The sequence below is a fragment of the Magnolia sinica genome, chromosome 16 (genome assembly GCF_029962835.1).
Source record: "Magnolia sinica isolate HGM2019 chromosome 16, MsV1, whole genome shotgun sequence".
Classification (NCBI taxonomy): Eukaryota; Viridiplantae; Streptophyta; class Magnoliopsida; order Magnoliales; family Magnoliaceae; genus Magnolia; species Magnolia sinica.
The window spans coordinates 55,291,019-55,313,854 of record NC_080588.1 but is presented as its reverse complement, the minus strand read 5'-3'; the positions used below and the strand labels follow the sequence as shown (position 1 = coordinate 55,313,854).

General features: G+C 38.3%; 1 protein-coding gene across 6 annotated transcripts; it reads right to left on the bottom strand.

Annotated features, from left to right (window-relative positions):
- Positions 1 to 4,106: 4,106 nt before the first annotated feature.
- On the bottom strand, positions 4,107 to 8,823 carry LOC131229538 (uncharacterized). Of its 6 annotated transcripts, none has more exons than XR_009163418.1 (6): positions 6,554 to 7,137; positions 6,278 to 6,418; positions 6,120 to 6,217; positions 5,599 to 6,024; positions 4,399 to 5,365; positions 4,107 to 4,226 (listed from the first exon to the last, which is right to left on the bottom strand). XR_009163418.1 is itself a non-coding variant. In XM_058225529.1 (4 exons), the coding sequence occupies exons 2-4, from the start codon at positions 6,202 to 6,204 to the stop codon at positions 5,258 to 5,260; spliced, it is 366 nt and encodes a 121-aa protein (XP_058081512.1). In that variant the 5' UTR covers positions 6,205 to 6,217; positions 6,278 to 7,137; the 3' UTR covers positions 4,285 to 5,257. The 6 variants fall into 6 exon arrangements, 1 of the variants encoding a protein (XP_058081512.1); XR_009163420.1 differs by lacking the exon at positions 4,107 to 4,226 and adding an exon at positions 8,711 to 8,823 and having other exon boundaries at positions 4,285 to 5,365; positions 6,554 to 6,643; XR_009163419.1 differs by lacking the exon at positions 4,107 to 4,226 and having other exon boundaries at positions 4,285 to 5,365; positions 5,599 to 5,899; positions 5,990 to 6,024.
- Positions 8,824 to 22,836: the final 14,013 nt, after the last annotated feature.

Genomic DNA, 22,836 nt, shown 5'->3' with positions numbered 1-22,836 from the left:
TCTCTTTTGAAAATCGGAAGAGAGGTTGCTTCCTCTTACAAGTCGTTGCGCTTATTCTACAATTGGTGTGTATGAGATCTAACCTGTCTGGCAGGGTTGCACGCCACAAAAATCAGGTCAGTCAAACCATCATTTGGGCCACCGTGTGAATTTAGAGTTTCTTGAGCAGCTGTAAATTTTGTTAATGGTGTGGTCCACTTATGTGGACGGCGCAGAAGCTAGAGCATAGGCCCGGCTAATATTAATTGGACCACACCATTAAAAACAGTGGTCGGCGCAGAAGCTAGAGTATATAAGCAAGGTGAAAATGCATATGAATAGGCAGATACAATCGCTGTGATAACTTTTGCACGCAGGTAAAACAGCATTTGACCGGCTTGTTAATGATTTGTATCATGTAGAATATGCTCACCCTACAGCGAGTTCCCCATGGAACCCGTGTCCTGTAAATACCGAGGGAACCCGTGTCATATATATATATATATATACAGGTTTGCAAAATACCTTTTTTCTTATGTTTTGGGAATAGTCTCACGTCGAAAAAATAAGAGGATTTTGAGTATAAATATGGAGAGTGGAGTATTATAATATTTACCCACATGGTCTAAGGAGTATTGAACTTGTGTGTTCCAATGCTACACTAGAACACTCGCGCTCAGGCTCGGTGCGAGGGCGAGGGCATGTGAGGCAGTGTGGTTGTATAGGCGCACTTCATACGTCCGCATCGTGTTGCTCCTTCGCAACCTTACGCGAACTGATGCGAGTCGCGGTGCGACAGAGAGTTAAGGCAGATGACTGGCTAGAAGGCTAGAGGACTGAATAAGGTCTCTTGACTTATATAGAGTCTAGAAATATAGTTGTTGCAGGGAGGTATAACTCCTCATGCTATTGATTCATGACCATACAGAAACTGCTGCATGTGACTAGCCCAACAGCTAGAAACGACTAGCCAATGTCTCACAACGGTTAGAATGCAGCAGCTGTTATAGTACGTGTAGAACGGTTAGAAACTGCCAATAACGGCTAGTTTCTCCCAACAGCCAGAAACGGTTAATTGAATTTATTTCCTTGGACCATAACTCTCAGCTACCATTGCCTATATAAATAGGGCCTAGATGGATTTCCAAATCAACACAACACTCTAATGCCCCGCATTTTCAGGATCTAAGTATATGACGCATTTCCCAAAAACCTGATTGTTAACCTATAAAGAGTCAAATTCTATATATATATATATATAGGAAAATGCTCACCTGCGAACCAGTTCGTATGTACTACATACGAACTTTTTTTAGAACCTATCATACGTGATGTGGATCTGAAATCTGAACCGTTCATATGAAGAAGCACCTCGTGAAACACCCCAGGACCAAGTTTTACTTCGATCTAAAACTTTTATGGGCCATGAATAATGAAAACAATTTCCTCCCTTGATTTGCATTTCTCTTTGTTATGGCCCACCAGAAATTTAGATCAGGGTGAAAATTTGTCATTAGGGGTTTCATGGGATTCTGCATCACATGGACCGTTCAGATTAGACGCCCATGACACGTGTGCAAACATGCGCACGTGCGTAGGGGAGCATGACTATATATATATCATTCAAAGTTGGCAGTTAGCGTAATATGGACAAATCAAATGTAAAGGAAAGTTGCACAATCATTTAAATATACAAGAAGTTGTCCATAATAACTTATACAACCAATGTCTCTGAAATTAACAATTTTAAAATGAAATAATATTACATGTAAAATAGAATAAATTACAACAATCTTGGGATGTAAAATTCTCGAGCAATCCTTAGCAAATGCAATCGTGCGCCCTTGTCAATTATAGCTTGCTCTTTATCAATAAAAACGTGAATATCATCTGGGCCACCTGTGCTACCTATATGGTTATATATTTGATGGATGAGTGGCCAACTCAGTGTAAATTCCTCAAGATTACACACCGCTGCATTAGGTAAGCATAGTTGTAAAAACAAGGCATACAAAACAGTACATGATGCAGTCTTATTAGATGCACGGATACGTGAATGCAATCATCACCTCAGGGATGCTCATCCGTGCGGACATTAGGCTCGTCACCCATGCAATCATCGACCTAGGAGTGCTCATCCAGTCAGACAAAATACGTACATCACGTACGATAGCGATAGACGCTGGTCTGTGCCATGTATGCATGATTAGCCAAACCATTATTAGTCCAGTTACAATCAGCCAATTTAAATAAGCTCAAGGTCACTATGGGGGCTCATCACTAGGGTAGGCCAACAACTCGAGCATAGGTCCATACCACCATGCCTAGCTCATGAGACTACCATCTTAGGATGTTTAATGGAAACTCGTCGACTAGTGGTCAATCATGTTTCAGTATATGGGGTTTACCATCGCATGGTTGTATAGAAATAATACATCAAACCCATATAGGAAAAGTATCAAAACAAAGCCAACTCAGGCGAATATCAAAACTAAGCCACATATGACAATTATCAAAACTAAGCTACATAGGGATGATATCAAAACTATGCGATAAAAGACCATCCTTAAAAACCACTTAGACACAGCAACCCCTGAATAGTAGGCTCACATCAATATCCAATTCAAACCACCATTCAATAACCACTAAGTCGCACGTCCATTACAAGCACATTCAATCGAGTTACATCTCAAGCATAGGTGTACACTTATAAGTGGGGGTTTCCCACTGATGTACTAGTTTAAGTTCCATAAGTAATGCACAAATAATCCACAAACATGAAATAAATGTGCATGATCAATAATAAGCTTGTAATATAGCAATTCAATTCCAACAATTAACACATGTGATTATAACATGAAGATATCAATTATTAGTCGAAATTAAAATGAAAATTATCGCATAAACTAATAGAAAAATGGAAAGCTCAATGGAAAGAATCATCACCTTATACTTTGAATCGCCTACCAGCATCGCTAGGGAATGCGTGTTCCTTTAAAATCAAATCCTACCATAAATCAGGATATACAATTAGATCCAAGTTCTACACACTACCTAGGGTTTAAGATCATAGCCTAGGGTTATCTTTTAGGGTTTTAGTGTAGAATTAGGGTTTTCATCCTAGGGTTTAGTCCTAAACTTAGATTTTAGGATTTGAATCCTAAATTATTAGTACTATTATTATTATTAGTAGTATTGTACCATAGATTGATTAATATTCGTAATAGGAATATTAATCCATCACTATTATTAATGATGGTTCCTAGGTTTCTATTGAAATGTACCGATATTATCTATTATTCTTATAATGACTAATAGTCTTTTAAATAATACAAGTGATAATAATAAAATATTTACTAATGATAATATAATAGAGACTAAAACTAATAATTATACTAACAAGTATTATACTCATCCCACAAGGAAAATGATAAATAATTATAATGTTAGTAGTCATAATTATCAATAATGAATCTAGTCATGATAATAGATACTATGATCTACTATGAATATGAAATTCTACAATTAGATCCGAACCTACACTACCAAAAAAATAGGGTAATGCCAACGGCAAAAAACCGTCGGCATTAACCTTCCCCGACGGGTTTTAGCCGTCGGGAAAGGGGCCGTTTCTGGCCGACGGATTTAAACCGTCTGCGTTTTCGACGGCTAAAACCGTCGGCGATTCCGACGGCTGAAGGTGACGGAAAAAGCCGTTGGCAACCGACAGGCTAAAAAACATTTTCCGACAGCTGAAAGCCATCGGCGTTTCTCATAAATTAAAAAAATATTAATAATGAAAATTGATTGCCTCGTCAATTCACACATCCAAAACTAGCTTAATACCCATTTCTTCAAAGCCCCTAACCAACCAACCTATTTGATAAGGTAAGTCTATACAAAAGAAAGGAAGAAATCAAAATCAAATCTACCATCCAAATCCGGAATATATAATTTGTATTTTCATTAAAAAAAATATTGTATATATGATACCCAATCCCAGGTTCCCACCTAGCTCAAAAAATATATATCACAATTCTCACAAATCATATGAGGTAAATCTTTCAAATTATAAGCTAATTCTCACCTTCTTAGTAAAAGATAATGATTACATTCAATGTATAAACCAAAGTTTGATCAAGAAATAAACATTGGCCAGTTTGGATTAAACTACCTGAAATGATGACTGTAGTTGAATCTGAAGCTTTGAAACCAGCCAACAAACCTCTGAGTTCTTAATGAATTACCTAAAATAAGATAATGGATTCTCTGAAAAAAAAAAAAAAAAAATCAATGACGAGAGTTGAGAGGAAAGATAAAATCAAATCAATAAACTTCAATAAATCAAATACAACAAATAAAACGTTTGATATGCAGGCACACAAAGTTTTGGTCATATATCAAAACTATAGATCTCACCTAATACACACGTCGAAAGTCCACATTTCCTGGCAGGTCCATCTATCTGCAAAGGTGCATGGGAACTAGCAAACCTCACTGTTAAACATTGATTTTTTTAAGACTGAATATTTAAGAGATGAAAATTTTGATCTACAACTAGAAGTCCTAGTTGGGCTTCTAGGCTAAACCCAAACATAGCCTTGACTGTGCTATCTCAGATGGGCCAGGGGGCAACCACACGTTTGCAACTTATGTATGACATGTTCAACACAACAAACTTTTCTATCAAGTGAGCTTTGTTACATAACCTCACAAGCATGAAGAAACCATTTGAAAGCATCATCAAACCACTGTTAGTACAAGGAAGAGAGGAGAGTGACCAATCCATATTTAAACTGAGTATCCAATAATGGATTTGACATTCTAGCCACAATTTAGTTGATGAAACAGAAGGTTGTGGGAGCATTATCATTTTGAAGATCGCAATGAGATTTTGATAATCGAAAAACAATAGGGGAGATTTGGGTACTTACCTCTTCCCCTTTACCTGAAGGCCAGCTCCAACCAAGAAGTCAATCTTTATTTTCTTCGTCTTGAAAACATCCAAGCTGACTTGCAAACAAAGGTGAAGCAAAAGCTACCTAACAAGCAACAAAAACACGAGCATATCTCTACGCACATTTAGCAAAACAATAGCTTTTTGACAAGCTCTTGTCACAAATCACAAGAGCTGCTCTCAACAGACATCATAGCTCAAAGCAATATTGCAAGAACAAGATTTTTTCTTTTTGAAACGTAAGAAAAACATACATATGGCACAATTGTCAAAAAGAAAAGGTGAAGGGAGAAACAGATACTAAGACTAGAAGAGAAAGATCTACAGACTACCAGACCCCTTGGAAGCACCAGTGTCATAATCCTTCGGAGCTGAAATCCTTGCGATCTCCCCACAGGTACCAAAATGTTCTTCTAAACTGCTGAGGATCTGCAGCCAACATAAAGAAGTGAGAAATCCAAACGATGATTACAAGATGAGGAAGCAGACAGGCAAAATAAGCTAGCTCAAGACCTCAAGGTCCACAACAGTCCATATAGAAAAAGTCTACTTTCAAGCACCCATCTATATGCACCATCTCCATTTCATGTCAAACAAACACATTAGAACTTCATGTGGGTGGTTACACTTCTACATATGTTTGTAGGAGGCAAGGTATACACTTGAAGGTGGTGGTTGTAAAACCATCTGATGTGATCCCTGAGATGCAAAGACATTAAACCTGCAATCAGCATGTTTGGGACACTTTCAGTCGTATTTCCAGTCTCCAGATCACACAACAGGGCCACTGAATCGAAGTACTCATCTGAACTGATTGATGCAATGCAGGTGCTTTCTGATAAGGAAGAAGGTGACAGAAGATGTTCAGTTCCAAATAATCTTCTGTCAAAAAATAGTAGCCTTCGGGAGGGATTTGTCTGTAATGCATGTATGATATGATAGCTAAAATGACGTCAACACAACCTGCATCCATCACATGTCCGGTGATAGTTAAAATCTATTGAGCAGACCAGACAAATTTGTCTGTAATGCATGTATGATATGATAGCTTACCTTCATAAGAGAGCTATGTATCAACTCCACAATATCTTCACATGATTTGCAACCACACAAATCATAAATAGATGCAAGTAAATTCATGAAACAAGGAATCTGTAGTGCCTAGAAATATTTAAATGCATACCCTCCAGATAGTATTTGACTGAGGCAAAAATCACCAAGTTCTTTAGATAGCAAACTCCAATCACGATGGACCATGTCAAGACCATTACGTTCAATGACCTGCATGCATATAAAGGCCACAAGTCAATACCCTAGGACAACAAAGTATTTGACTCAGACCTCTCATATGGTTCCCCGTCTTTAAAATGCACTTTGACAGCTGCATATTTCTTTTTCTTGAGACTTTACACTGCGTTTTTTTATAATACTATCCTTCACTTCTGATAATCATAGCATGTCTGCATTGTGCAGGATCAATATCTGGTGCACATGTCATCTCCAATAAGAATACTGTAACCACAGTGCTACAAAACTTTCAACCATTGTCTTCTTAGTTGCTGATTAGCAACATATATTTTGCTCAAAACTAACTTTTAGTTGAAACAGGAGCCTCACCTCTTGAATGACCTTTCCTGCAATTGCTTTGGCTTTGGTGATATCAAGTCCACTATAAATCAAAATTGAGTCGGTATCACCATAGATCACCTGCCATACGCAATAACATATGTATCTTTAACCAAATAAATAACATGTTTAATAAAGCTTCTAGAATATTATAGGGTGGAGAGAGCGAAACTGCAAAAATAGATTTGTGGCCTTGCATAGAACAATTTTCTCTTGATCATATACCTCACTAACACCTTCCAGAAACAAATTTGTACAAATACACATTACACTAATACATTCTTCAAGTTTCTGGAGGGGCGTTCTTCTGTGGAGATTGGTCCTATAATGTGAAATAATCTTCCTGCAGTATTTTTTAGGCTCCACAACATATATAAGGAGTTCAGTATTGATCGATAAGTTCCACAATTAAAAAGATATAGCAATTTGGTATCCAAACATAAACATTTCCATTGATGGCCTATTACATGTAGTCCTCAAATTCTCCATTACACGTCAAAACAAAAAAGAAGCAAACTGCATGCAACATGACTAAGTGCTGACATGTAGACAATGATAATGAATTTAAGGCAAACAAATTTTATTTTTATTTTTTAAAAAAAAAAGGGAAAAAATAAATAAATTTGAGCAATAAAAGCAAACAGAAAATATGACATAATTTCTGAAGTATACTTACACACTTCCAATTATTGCCAATTAAAAACTGCAACCAAAAGAAAAGCAAAGAATCAGGAGCAGGCAATGAGATTCAACTTAATTGTATGGATTTTTTCCAAACAATCCAGAAGTGACCCAAAAGTAGCCTACTCGATTGTATGGATTCATTCCAGAAGCAGCAATGAGATCCTTATATTTATTTGATACAAACTGTGTAACTATCATTCAGCTGCAAGACATGCATGACTAGTGATCCACTTGCAATTAGTACTTCTACTACAACTGTAGCTCCAATGTCAGCTTATATATATATATATATATATATATACACACACACATAGAGTCATGCTCCCCTGCGCACCTACGCACGTGCGCACCTTTGCACACGTGCCATGGGTGTCTAATCTGAACGGTCCATGTGATGCGGAATCCTATAAAAACTCATGTGGAAAATTTTCACCCCGATTTAATATTCTGGTGGGCCATAGCAAAGAGAAATGCAAATCAAGGGAGGAAACTGTTTTCTTTTTTCATGGCCCTCCAAAGTGTCATATCAAAGTAAAACTTGGTCTCCGGGGGTTTCAGGAGGTGCTGATTCACATGAACGGTTCAGATTTTAGATCCACATCACGTATGATGGGTTCTCAAAAAAGTTCGTACGTAGTACGTACGAACTGGTTCGCAGGTGAGCGTTTCCGTGTGTGTGTGTATATATATAGTGACCTATATGCTGGTTTCATGTTTTCGTTTAAGTGCAATAGAGTGATTTTTAATATGAGGGAAGGTATGGAGTTCAAAAAGTTCACATTCATTTGAACGAAGTATATTAGAATGACTAAATAGACTTTAATAAGAGCATTATTAAAAATACACTAAATAACTGCAACAAAACTTCAGTTAGCAAATAAGAAATATGCTTGTTGCAGCAAATTATCTTAGCAAGAACAAAATTCAGTTACTTGATTCGGTTTGCACTGGATAAACTAGGCTTAGAAACTCAGCCAACTTGTTAATTAGATATGGAGAATTACAACTACTCAGAACCAAAGAAAATGACATAAATCAGATGAAATAATTCAAACCATCCCTCCTATAATGGTGTTCCAAGAAACTAAGTTCCTTTCAGGCATTTCATCGAACAACTGGCGGGCATCGATCATCATCCCACATTTTACATGTATCAACAACATCTTCCCACATAGAACACAGGGAAAAGCGATTTTCGAAAAGGGATTCCAACCAGCAACCTCAAAAAGAAAAAGAAAAAGAAAAAAAAAAAATCATCTACCCACCTCAAAACCGAACGAGATTCAAGTAACATTTGTAGCTAGAAGCTGTTGAAAGCACAAGATGCGAGAAATCGCGATTTCCAAAGGGGTTTTGAACAGAAAACATAAAAACGAGTGAAAATTTGCCTGCAAACACGAACAAAAGAAGAAACCGCAAGCATTTTAAAGAGAAATCGAGAAATGATATTAGGGCAAAAAGGACCTTGAAGGCAATCGTCATCCTCTCTCGCTTATTTCGGGAAGAGTGAGAGATATCTCTGTGCCTGTGAACTGAAACGAGGGCGGATTGCTTGTGACCCCGGGCAAAGAGATATCTCTGTAGTCGGGGCTGTTGGAGAGAGAGAGAGAGAGAGAGTGTGCGTGTGTGAAATCGGACGACGTTTGGTTAGCGACGCTGCCACTAGCCATGTGGCTAGTGGTCGGTGCTATGTGGGCCCACCATGATCTATGTGTTTTATCCACGCCGTCCATCCATTTTTATACATAAATTTAATAAATCAAAAAAAAATCTCAGGTAGACCACACCATTGTAAAATAGTAGTGATTGAACGTTTACCATTAAAAACCTCCTAGGGCCCTATGTAATGTTTATTTCACATCCAACCTGTAGATTAAGTCAATCAGACCTTGTTGTAGGCGCAGGTTAGGTCATACAGACGTAGATGAAGGTAAAAAAACAAATATCAACTTGATCCAAAACTTTTATAGCCCCAAGAAGTTTTTAACGGTGAAAGCTTACTCAACACTGAGTGGCCCACTTGAGATTTTGATCTATCTCAGTTTTAGATTCATAGCATAAAATTATCTGGAACAATGAATGGACGGCATAGATGAGACACATACATCGTGTTAGGGTCCACAGAGAACCGACTACTAGCCTTTGCCAAGTGGCAGGGATAGTAGCCCGTCAGTTTCCGACGAGGATTTACTACTAACGCGCAATGATGTTTGGTGGAGCCCAAAAAGATGTTGTGATAAATCCAAACCCGTTCATCGGTTTTGATAGCTCATTTTAGGGCGTAACAAAAAATGATATGTATCCAAAACCTAAGTAGGTCACATGAGAAGAAAAAGTGTGGTTTCAGTGTGAATAGTTGAAACATTCTTCTGGCCGTAAAATTTTTGCGTCAGGCAATTTTTTGATATTTTCACTTCACAACACTTGTAATTACCTTATAAATGGTTTGGAAGGAATATAAACATCAAGTGGAGCTCAGGAAGGTTTCAACATTATGAATTTCTTTTCCTAAATTTACTCATAGCGTGATACACTGAGTTTTGACTCTATCTAATTTTCGGTTGCATTTTCTAAAATGAGCTCTCAAAATGGTTGGACGGGATAGATTTCTCAAAAACATCTAGGTGGGCCCCACCCAGCATCCTTGCGAAAGCCTTTTGCAGGAAATCCGCGTCCGTCCGTTTCCTCCTCGTTGACGCTCTTGAAGTTCCGAGTTTACAAACGGTTCAAAGGAGATCAAAGTTACATGGCCCACAATGATGTATTTATCATATCTACACCGTTCATCCATTTGGTGAGATCATTTTATATGTTGATCCTGAAAATGAGTAATTTCGAAATTAAGTGGACCACACTGCAAATAGCATTGGCGACAATGATTCTCATCATTAAAACATTCCTAGGGCCCACTGTAACGTTTAATTTCCATCCATTTTACTCATGAGGTCATGCCGACCTGGATGAAGTGAAAAAACAAATATCATGGTGATCCAAAATATCTGTAACCCCTAAAGGGTTTCAATGGCAAGCGTTCAATCTCCCACTGCTTTTTACAGTATGGTCCATTTGATTTCTGGATCTGTCTTATTTTTCAGTTCAAACCTTACGACTAAATCACCAAGTAGACGAACGGTTTGGATATAACTCATGCCTCACGATGGACCACACAACATAGTGACGTCACCACCGCACTTAGTGTGATACACCAGCCAATCCACATCCGAAATGTGGAGGCGGAAGCAGAGATGGACGGTCCAAACAGGGCCTCGTGGAGCCCATCATGATGTATGTTATTTATCCACTCCATCCATCCATTTCTACCGTTTATTTTACGGCATGATCCTAAAAAGTGAGCAAATCAAATATTTGACTGGGACACACCACTTATTAATGGTAGACACTCAGTATCATTGTTTCATGTGGTGTGGTCCACTTGGGCCTTCGATCTACCTCCGTTTTTGGATCATGCTCTGACATGAGCTTTCAAAATGGATGGACGGCTCAGATAAAAACAAAAATATTTCATTGGGCGTTATACTCCACCTTTTTTGTCAGTATACTCGGAATATTGAAATATTGAAATATTGGTTCATTAAACTTACTGATTTTGCCGACGGCTTTTAGACCCCACAACCATCGGCGTTGGCCATTCTTTTGGTAGTGCTAACACATTACCTATGGTTAAGATATCGACCTAGAGTTCAGAACACTTGGGTTCCTATAGTTTAGGTCTAGGCTAGATTTTGTGCAATTAATTTTAGTACTAATTTAATAATTATAAAATATTCATTAACATTAATGTTGTAGTTAATATTATTTAATAATCATGATGTGATAATTAATATTGTGATATACTATTAATGATAAAACAATACAGTAGTATTTAATAATGATATTATTTTAATTCCTTGTATATAATAACTAATATTAAAATAGATAATTTACTAATGATTATGCATTCTTAATATTAAAATTCCTAATAATGATGGAAATGGTAACAAATGCTAATTTTAATTGAAAGACGAATTTCAATATGGAGGAAAAGGGTGGACTCATCTTAGTATGGAGTTGTCATGACTTAATTTCAGCACTCAAGCTCGACCCCAGCAAAGCCTGGACGTGGCCCGAGCATGACCCGGCCCAGCTGGGCTCGGTCCTAACCGAGGTGACTCGGTTCCAGCCGAGTTGACTCGGCCTCTTCTCTACCTTCCTCTTCTTCTTTCCTCTCTTTCCTCTCACCATTTTTCTGCTTCTCTCCTTCCTTTCCCTCCTGCTGGAACGTCCAGTAGGCCTCTAACTCGAGCCAGCTAACTCGGCAACGAGTCAACTCTCCTCTCCCAACCCAAACTCTCTCCTTCTCTAGTTTTCTCTTTTCTCTTCTTCCTTTCTCCCTTTCTTTCTCTCTGTTTCTTCTTCTTTAAGGTTCTGAAACGTCCAGAGGTGGCTGGACTCACCTCAGGCGTGGCCGAACTTGGCGGAACCTGGTCTGTTTTCGGCCTGAGTCGCGATTGCTACTTGGCCCGATCCGAGTTGGTGTAACACACACTCTCTCCCCCTCTCTGCCTCCTTTCTTCTACTTGCACATTTCTCTTCTCTCCATCGCCTTTCACAGGGTCAGGAGTAGACAGAAACCGCACCCATCTTGAACTCGTCACGAGTTGAGCGTCCTGGCTCCATGCTCGGACTGACTCGACGGCAGTTAATGCGGTACGTCACCCACCACGAGCAACGGCTCTCCTCCCTGGATCTCTCTCTCTTCTTCTTCTTCTTCTTCTTCTTTTCTCCTTTTCTTCCTGGCCTGTCGTGAGGTTTGGAGTGGACCAAACCCATACGAAAGCAGGGTTGCTGGCCTGGACCGGACCGGCAGCTTCAAACGAGGAAGATGATCCGCCATTAATGGCGGAACACGATTCAAGCCTTCCTTCTTCATTCGGATTCTTTTGGTGTCCTTGTATATGTCTAGGAGAGCTTCATGAATACAAGAATCAGAGGTCTGTGATCATTTGGGAGGTGGGTTCGGGTTTGGGAGGCTGCGGCTGTTCTTTCTCGGGCGGCCGCAATAACCAGAGGAAGGCTCATTGCTATTCCATCCAGCTGCCTTATATCAAGCCCTACATTCCCTTAGAGTCGTCGGATAAGGGCTGGATGGCTTGGATCGAATCCTGCCGTTTGGTTTTCTCAAAACCGTGGGAAGGATAGGCGTCGGTTTTGCATAGAAAACCCTAGCACACGAGCAACGATGGGACGGTTGGGATCTGTCTCAGTGAAGGGCTTGGATTGGAGGATTCCTCCTCTCACGCGGATCGCCTAGCTGGCATACGAATGAAGAAACGGAAGTCTTCCGTTTTTGAAAAAATGGTTTTATTCAGTCAGTTTGCACCCGTGATTGTGCACCTGCACGTGCGATTGATCGCGTGAAACTTTAGGGTTTTGGGCGATTTCAAAGCCTTCACCAAATAGACGGTTCTGATCATCCAGCTGCAAGATCATGGTGGTCCACGGACGTCGACCGTTTAAACCGGGTTTGGGTGGGAGCTGCGAAAGGAGAGGAATGAGTTTCCTCTTTTGGTTGTCGAGTCAAACCTAACTTTGACTCAAGGTGCAGTCCAATGCACCGCTGGTGCACGTGGACTGTGCTCACGCGTTGCCTCTAAATGAGGTCTACCAAGGTATGTAATCAAATCCACACCATCCATTAGGTCCTAGGTTTCCAATCAATGCCTTTGACCAAAGATGGGGCAGATCCAAGGTCCAGGTGTGCCATACTCTTAACTTTAAGTCCTAATGGTGGGTTTCTGTCAATCTCATGGTTGGATCTTTCTGAATTTTGATATTAGCGGTTAAAATGGTCTTAAGGACCGCTTAGTCAAGATTCAGTGGCTGAATTAGGGGATCTATGGCCTGTTATGTTTTTATAGCGCTAAATATCATGTTACACTACTCTTAATAACGTTATTTATTATTATTATCATCATTATTATTATTATTATTATTATTATTATTACTATCACTTATATATTTTATATTATCACAGGTTGTTAACATATAAATTGTATGAATATTAGCAAACAAAGATTAATGTATATATTATTTGTACATTATTTGTAGGGTTACATATGTGTTATGTTTTAATTTCATATAAGTTGTTAAATTGTTTGAAATATGTTATTCATTGTAACTTTTTCTAGTATAATTAATTTTCATGTATTATAAATTTTGTAATTTATATTAATGATATCGTAAGTGTATACATATAATATGAGTTATAGTTACCTATCATCTTAACGTGAAATTTTAAATCTTTACAATGTATATAAATAACATTTCATGGTGCATGTATTTATGTCATATTATTTCACTTATTTTAGTGATTATTAAATAGTTAGATTACGTAATACGTATATATATGTGATAGTTTATGTATATTAGATAATTAATTTACATATTACATATCCTGAATTGGACGGTCAATCTAATGATCGGATAATTCTATAACTGATCCTAAGCGCACCTAATGTTTCCTGTACTAGTTTAGAGAACTTTCGACAATTACATTTATAACCCGATGGCTAACTTAGATTGCAAAGTTGGATGGTTATACGAGACACAAACCCATTATGATAAATCAACGCTCAACCCAAGGTGGATTGACTTCAGACCTTATCGATGTATTGTGGGTCGTCCTAGTCCCTATTTAGGCATCACGATGATCAAAGGTTCTAAATCTAAGATGGTCAGTTAGATCCTTCTGTCAATGAAATTTGAATCCTAAGAGTCTTCTTAACGACATGATGGCCCTTCTCGCACGACAACGGATGGATAGTTTGGTACACGGATGGGGATTGTTCTCAACGATTGGATTTAGGCTAGAATGAACGTGAGTGTTCACTTACGTCATGCTTGTATTTATATTAAATTAGAGTACACGGTAACACCCGAATACTGAGAAGTACGAGGTGTTACAAACACACTCCAGCAGACCTATACGAACCATATCTTCTCCTAGAGAACCAGAAGTTCCAGCAATACAGCAAGGTTCATCTAAACCATTGCCTGAAGAACAGACCAGCGGTGTGGTCTTGAACGGTTCATCTGAACCATTAGCTGAAGAACTGACCAGTACAATGGTCTAATTCACATTTCGTCTTCTCATTTTTCTTCCTGGGATTTTTCCTTTTTTCCTGCCAGAAATTGTGTAACAGAGTTCCATTAGTGGGTCTTCGTGTTTGCTAAATGCAGATCCACACTAGGCTCGTTGTATCCTAGGAACAATTTGCCTGTAACCTTTCATCATACTCAAATTACTTGAGTAGGGGCAAATAACGCTTTAAGGACAGCATTCTATACGTGCTTTAGCATGTCCTGATTTTAGATTATTTTGGTTTCCTGCTTTCATATTTTACAAAAAATATCATTTCTGTATAATTTTTAACAATCTTAAAGCATTATTTTTAATGGAAGCCAATAGTGTATCATCTATCAAGTTGATAAATCAGGACTTGATTCGTTTTGATCGGTTCGATGGAACCAATTTTACCAGATGGCAAGACAAACTCAAGTTTCTTCTGACAGCACTGAAGATCTTCTACATCTTAGATCCAAATTTGCAGCCGTTGCCTGAAGCATTTGATAAAGACACCTGAATAGGTTGCTGCCTGCACCTACGAGCTGAAGATAAACTCCTGTGTCGTGGACACATCATAAATGCGCTCTCTGATCATCTGTATGATCTGTACACATAAACATCATTAGCAAAAGAAATCTGGATCGCTCTGGAGTTCAAATACAAAGCTAAATAAGAAGATACCAACAAGTTTCTGATAGCCAGCTACTTTGACAATAACATGGTATATAATAAACAACTGCTAGCCCAAATCCAAGAACTGCATCTAATAGTAAACAAAATCAAAGCCATTAAGGTTGATCTTCCTGAATCATTTGAAATCGGGGCTATTATCACTAAATTGCCTCCAATGTGGAAAGACTATAAAAAGAAGTTGCTGTATAAGACTGGGGACTATACACTGAAACAAATCCAGAAACATCTCAAAATTGCAGAAGAATCTTGCAACGGCGATAAAAAGAATGACAATAGGAATTCCTTGTCCAAAGTACACGCAGTAGAAAATACAAACAACAAGAATCCCGAGAAGGACGATTCCCAAAAATCCAACAAAGGAAAATTCAAAAAAAACACCCAGAAGAATAACAGAAAGTTCAAAGGCTCATGCCCTGTCTGTGGAAAAAATAGGCAATATGCTCGAGTTTGTCGATATCACAAATCTAAAAAAGAAGCAAGTGTAGTAGAAGACGATATTGTGGCAATGATCATTGAGGTGAACACCATCCAAGGAAAGATTCCCGATTGGTGGTAAGATATTGCCGCTACCGTACATGTCTGCTACGACAGATTAGCCTTCAAAACCTATGAGGAATTGACCAATGGTCAAGAACTCTAAATGGGTAATGAAGTTCGATCGAAGGTTGTCGGCAAAGGAACCATCAAACTAATATTCACTTCTGGGAAGAAAGTGATTCTGACAAATGTACTGCACGTCCCTAACATGAGGTGAAACCTAGTTTCTGGGGATCTTTTGGGGAAACCAGGAATAAGGGTGGTGTATGAGTTAAGAAAACTGATTCTATCAAAGAATGAGAATTTTGTCGGAAAGGGATATGCTTGTAACAGTATGGTTAAGTTTTCTCTAAATGAAGATAGCACTTCTATGTATATGGTTGAATCTATTGGACTATGGCATGATAGACTAGCCCATATAGGGTATAGTACCTCGAAGTTCATAGCTAAGAATAGTTTAATCTCATACATAGAAAATGAAACCGATAAATGTGAAGTGTGCATATGATCCAAAATGATAAAGAAACCTTTTCCAAGTGTCAAGAGATCATCTCAAGTATTGGATCTTGTTCACAGTGATATTTGTGAGTTAAACGGCATTCTTACTCGTGGAGGTAAAAGGTCCTTTATAACCTTTATTAATGATTACTCTAGATATGTGTATGTGTACTTGTTAAAGAGAAAAGATGAAGCAATGAACATGTTTAAGGTATACAAAGCAGAAGTAGAAAATTAACTAAACAAGAAGGTAAAGATTCTCCGTAGTGATAGAGGAGGAGAATACTTCTCTAATGAATTCGATAACTTCTGTGAAGAATATGGACTAATACATTAATGTACTACGCCATACACACCTCAACAAAACAGAATAGAAGAAAGGAAGAATAGAACATTAGTAGAGATGGTCAACTCAATGCTAATATGAGTAAAGTTGCCACTCAGTCTATAGGGTGAGGCATTGCTTGTAACATGTTATATATTAAACAGAATTTCATCTAAGAAATATAAGATGTCGCTATATGAAACATGGAAAGGTATAAAACCTAACCTAGGATATCTTAAAGTGTGGGGGTGTCTTGCATATTGCAAAACTCCTGATCCAAAAAGAACTAAGTTAGGACACAGAGCTATTAAATGCGCCTTCGTAGAGTATGCACAAAATAGTAAAGCTTATAAACTTCTAGATCTAGAGTGTAATACCATAATAGAATCAAGAGACATTGAGTTCTTTGAGAACTCACTATCTTTAGAGTAAAAGGATAATAAAGTTCAAACTCCTGATAGAGAACTAGATAGTACAGCTTCACAAGTAGTGGAAGCTCCTATTAAACCTCGTAGGAGTCAAAAGGATAAGAATGGAGAAGAGTCTAGATGATGATTATATAAACTCTCAACACATCCTTTTCCATCTTGTAGAAGGAAATAGAAAAATGTTATAAGAAAAATACTTATAGTAATAACTATAGAAGATGATCCTAAAATATATAAACAATTTGTATCCTCTGGAGACTCAGCTTTCTGGAAAGAAGCTATTAATGATGAAATAGAATCTATAATGTTAAATCCTACATGACAACTAATAAACTTACCTCCAGGTTCTAGACCTATAAGTTATAAGTGGGTATTTATGAAGAAATATCATGCTGATGGGACAATCCAAACTTTAAAGCTCGACTAGTAGCTAAGGGTTTTAGACAAAAAGAATGGATAGATTCTTTTGACACATATTCTCTTGTAGTTAGGATAACATCCATTAAGATATTATTTATGCTAGCTTTCATACATCATCTTCACATCCACCAAATGGATGTAAAGATCGCATTTTTGAATGGTGACCTCAATGAGAAGGTATACATGGAACAACCTAAAGGATTCGTTCTACTAGGAAATGAAAATAAAGTATGTAGATTAATCAAATCTCTGTATGGATTAAAACAAGCACCAAAACAATGGCATGAGAAGTTTCATTCCAAAATACTATCTCATGGTTTCATGCATAATGTAGCTGATAAATGCATATATTCTAAAGTAAATAGTAGCCGTATTACTATTATTTGTCTTTATGTTGATGACATGTTAATAATTGTAATAAAATGGAAGGTGTGACTGAAACAAAGAAGTTTTTATCTTCCGTATTCAAAATGAAGGATCTTAGACAAGTAGATATCATCCTAGGTATCAAAGTTAAAAAATATTATTGGAGTTATACTTTGTGTCAATCTCATTATATTGAGAAGATACTAAATAAGTTTAACCATGTAAATATAAAAGAAATAAAAATCTTATTTGATCCAAGTATCAAGCTAAAAGAGAATAGCGAAAGAGCAGTTGCACAATTGGAATATGCAAGTGCTATAGGGAGTCTTATGTATACTATATAATGCATTAGACTTGATATTGTATATGCTATGAGTAAACTTAGTAGGTTTACTAGTAACCCCAATACTGAACACTGAAATGCAATCAGTAGAGTCATTGGCTACTTCAAAGCAACGAAAGACTTAGGACTATTTTATTCAAAGTTTTCTGCCCTATTGGAAAGATATACCGATGCGAGCTAGATATTGAGTGCAGTGGACAATAAGTCTACTACAGGGTGGGTATTCACCATAGGAGGTGCAGCTATATCTTGGGGATCCCAGAAATAGACCTGCATAATGCATTCGATTATGGAGTTTAAATTTATAACCCGTACTACAACAGGCAAATAGGTTGAGTGGCTAAGGAATCTTTTACTAAAAATCCCTTTTTGTGTAAATCCTATATCGGCTGTGTCACTACATTGTGATAGTGAAGTCACATTAGCTAGAGCCTATAGCGGCACTTATAATGGTAAATCTAGACATATAAGTCTTCGACATGATTATATCAAACAATTGATTCGAGATGAAATTATTATCATTTCTTATATGAAATCAAGCAATAACCTAGTGGACCCTTTTACTAAACCTCTACCGAGAGAGGTAGTAAAAGCAACATCTAAAGGAATGGGGTTGAAACTCTTCAACCAAAGTTCCACCAGTAATAATAAATCAACTTAAAATCAGAAAATCTCTAATTTCAGGTTTAATGGATAAAAAATAAGTTACTAATATGTGGAAAGTTTTCAGCACTGAATTATTTACGACCTCATCCATGATAGATAAGTGCAGAGCATTACAAAAGATGATTGAGTCTTAGAACTCTTAATGAAATTCAGTCTAAAAGACAAATGTCTTATAGTAGCGAAGACATTGGAAGGATTTCACCTATATGAACGTAGAGATGGTGTCGTGTCTCATGAGAGTTAGAGTTTTCTCTCGGGATCGTTCACGAAATAGGATAAGTACATGGTCATTAATTGTGTTGAGCAAGATTGTGGGAACTCTAAATACACATAGTGAATATGTGTGTAGTTTTTCCGGCTCTGTTATCTAGGACTAATTGGTTCAACGCTACGGCTATCAGTCATTCCGATAGAGCTTTGAGATACTTACACTATGGGAAGATTTAAATTGAAATATATCCTTCTTTATGCATATAAGTTATTTTATTCTGGCAAAAATTATATATATATATATATATATATTAAAATTAGTGGGGGATTATTGATACATATTGATTTTTAAATATATTTTAAATAAAAAATTATATATATATATATATATAAAGGTTTGCAAAATACCTTTTTTCTCGTGTTTTAGGAATAGTCCCATATTGGAAAAAGAGGAGGATTTTGAGTATAAATGTGGAGAGTGGAGTATTATAATCACTACCAAAAAAGGGGCAAAGGATATAGACCACGTTAGTTTTCTGCTACGAATATAAACCTTAGCTATCGTTGCTACGGTTTTAATCCGTAACTAAAAAGTTGATACACCATTAATAATTAATGGTGTTGTAAGGGGCTCTATGAGGCCTAAAAAAAACTATATGTTATATCTAAGCCGTCTATATATTTGTAAATATTACGTTAGAGGATGAAAAAAATCAGCTAGATCGAAGGCTCAAGTGGACCACATGATACGAAACATGGATATTAAATTACAATTGCTTCTTATAGTGTAGTCCACTTGGGCCTTCAATATACCTGAAATTCAGTGTCATAAACTAAAATTATTTATTAAAATTATTTATTGGAATGGATTAACCAAATACATCATGGTGGGCCCCATGGAGCCCCTATTCGGACCGTCTGCGTCCGTCCGGCCCAAATTTGGACGCGAGCTTAAAATAGAGTGTCACGCCCCAGACTCGATAACCGGATTCACAAGGAACCCGATGGCCGGTTCTGGCCGCAACAGCCTCCGTAGTACCCCATTCTCGGCTCCTGAAGCAGGTTCCGATCCTGGGATCCTACAAGGAGGATTTCCATAACAATATAACCATTTCCAATACGAGCATACCCATGATCATAACAAGTAAATCTGAGAATAAAAAAGGCACATATCACAAAATCCACTATGAATTTGAACTTTTACAAGTTACATAAAGTCCAAAAGGACATACATAAGATAATAGAAGAAAGAAAGGAAGGATGCAATACTGGGTCCTCAAGCTCAGCTCTAATCTAAACTCTGCCACTGCGACACCTACCTAGGATCTCCTGCACGCATCAATTGTGCATAAGCTTATAGAAGCTTAGAGGGTGGTGTAAGTGTGTGATAATAGTGCACAGAAGAAAAATAGGAGATACAGGAAGGAGACATGCTCAATGAGAATATCACTAGCCTTACCAAGGCTTATCATGAATATGATGCAATGAGTACTGGACACCATACCAAGGCAATGCATGAAGGGGCTTACATAACCAATACTAATGCGATGCAAGTAATGCCAGTGCTCATAACCAAACTGTATGTCAAGTATATTTTTAATCATAAGGAAATCACCAGGGTCCATTACACTGCTGGATGACTGCCGCTCTACAGACCCCGCATAGTCAAACGAGCGTAAGAGACCTCACTACCCGCTTGTGGACAACCAATCACCAGCGAATCCTGACGGTAGCGGACCCATTCACGAGCTGGTCAGACTCAGCCTAGCAATGCCCTCTTACATCAGGCGAGTAAGGCAACACCCCTATCCAACCGACTACACGAGAGTGGGAGTCGCAGCCTAATGGTATAAGGCCCTCGTGCGCTCATATATTTCACCCGGTCACGGCGTTGGAGTAGATCCTTGGTACCATGGAAGTTTTGAAATTTTCACCCATGGGCATCCTATGCACCCGGTATGCTCAAGTAACATTTTTGGTGTCCAAACATGGCCATCCACGATGTATCTGTGGAGGCAACAACCCTGATGAAGCAAGGGTGATAATGCTCATATATTATGCAATGCCAGATGCATGAAATCACACAATCAACTATGCATCAATTCCAAGCATCCAACATGCTCAAGAGGGAATATTACTCCCCTGGGGAAGACAGCATGCAATGCCCAATGGCACAATCATAACCACACACACAGTGTCATCCAAGCATACAATGATGCACATGGGCCATGAAGATGAGTCTAGGCACATCATGCGGTGATATACAAAGTAAATTACATTCCTCCTATCCAAGAAGGAACCAAGACTAGGTACTTAGACAATATCCATAAGGAATCTCACCTCTAGTGGGGGCCCATTTACCTGAGGTAGCCTACGAGACTAAGTATACAACTATGGGTCTAAGTAATATAGAAATGAGCCTAGCAACTGTCTAAGATAAGTATCCAATCACTCTTAAATACAACCGGACCTAGAGGGGTCCATAATGGGGACATTTAACCACCATTCCCCAAAAAGGCATATCAACCATGAACTATATGGATAAAAGGCCCAAGGCCTACATTTAAGATAAAAATAAAAGTAACCACATATATATATATTCCTCATAATAGGTCATAAAAAGATATAACACCACTTTTAACAACATGGGCTCTAAGAGGGGAATTAAGGCCCAAGGCCCAATTCCCAATGGCCATAGAATCCATGCATTAAGTTGGACTTGGTGGGCAACCCGCATACACAATATACGGTCTAAAAAAATAGGTTTAAGTTTGGATGAAATGGGTCCCACTACATCAGCCCAATAACTAGCAATTTAAGTAGGCAATCGAGGGCCCAATACTATCCTTACCTCAGCCCACAAGTCCATCAAAATGGTGGAAGTCAGCCCAATGTATGGTTAGGCCAAGCTGGGATGTCCCTACCCAATCTGGGCTCACTGGATGTCCTAAAATTCTGATCTTAAGATGGGGTCTTCATAAGATCACTAAAAGTGACCCAAAAGAATGCACTAATTAAGCCCAAAGATTATAAGAAAGCATAAGCATGTAACATGTACACAAGTTCTCGATATGGTGAGCCCCACAGCCAAATAAAGTTATAACCATAAAATTATACGTCGAAGGCCCTTTGATAAACTTTTGGCCCGTTTGACTTCCTGGGCCTACTAAGGTCCAGAAATTAGTTGAGTATGTGGAAATAATCTCATGAAGGCCAACTATACTCACTGGTGGACCCCACTAGATGAAGAGTGTGTATATATCATAAAAAGATCAAGTAGGCCTGCTACTGGATTGTGAGTCCAGCAGCAACCCAAGGCAGAGAGTGCTTCCACAATCGGACGATCCAAGGCTTGGACGGCCTGGACCAAACATGCATTAAGGTCGGTTCCACATACATGCACATTGAGCCTTAAATAAATGGCCTAAGGTCTATGGTGGGCCTTTAACCACCCATAGAGAAACCTATGAGCTTACCTTAGGATCACACAGGAGGACATCCAACCTCAACTGGTTTCCAAGAGGTAGCTCGCCACTACCCATATAATGAAAGATCTAAGGCCTAAGCAATGTGTGGACTAGTAGGCCATACACCAAGCCCAACTCATAAGCCATATAGTGGGCCCTCAAGTAAGGTTTGGGCCCAACCACAAAGGTCATAATTCCACATATTGTGGTGGGCTTCATGGGCAACCTAGTAATTCATTTACATGGGCAAGTTTCACATTTACACAAGTGAGTTGGGCCTCACTTTTGGCCTAAGTACGGGGTCAGTTTAGTGGGCAGCCAAGGGCCCGACTTCTTGTGTATCATTGCCCCTAAGCCCATCACAATAGATAGGAGAGTATAGGCCCAAGATCAATGGGCCTATCCAAAAGAACTGAGTCCACAAGGCCTACTTACTAACACAAACATGCATATACTATATCACATAATGGGCCCTAAAGAAATGGCCCAAAATAAAAGTCATCCAATTCAT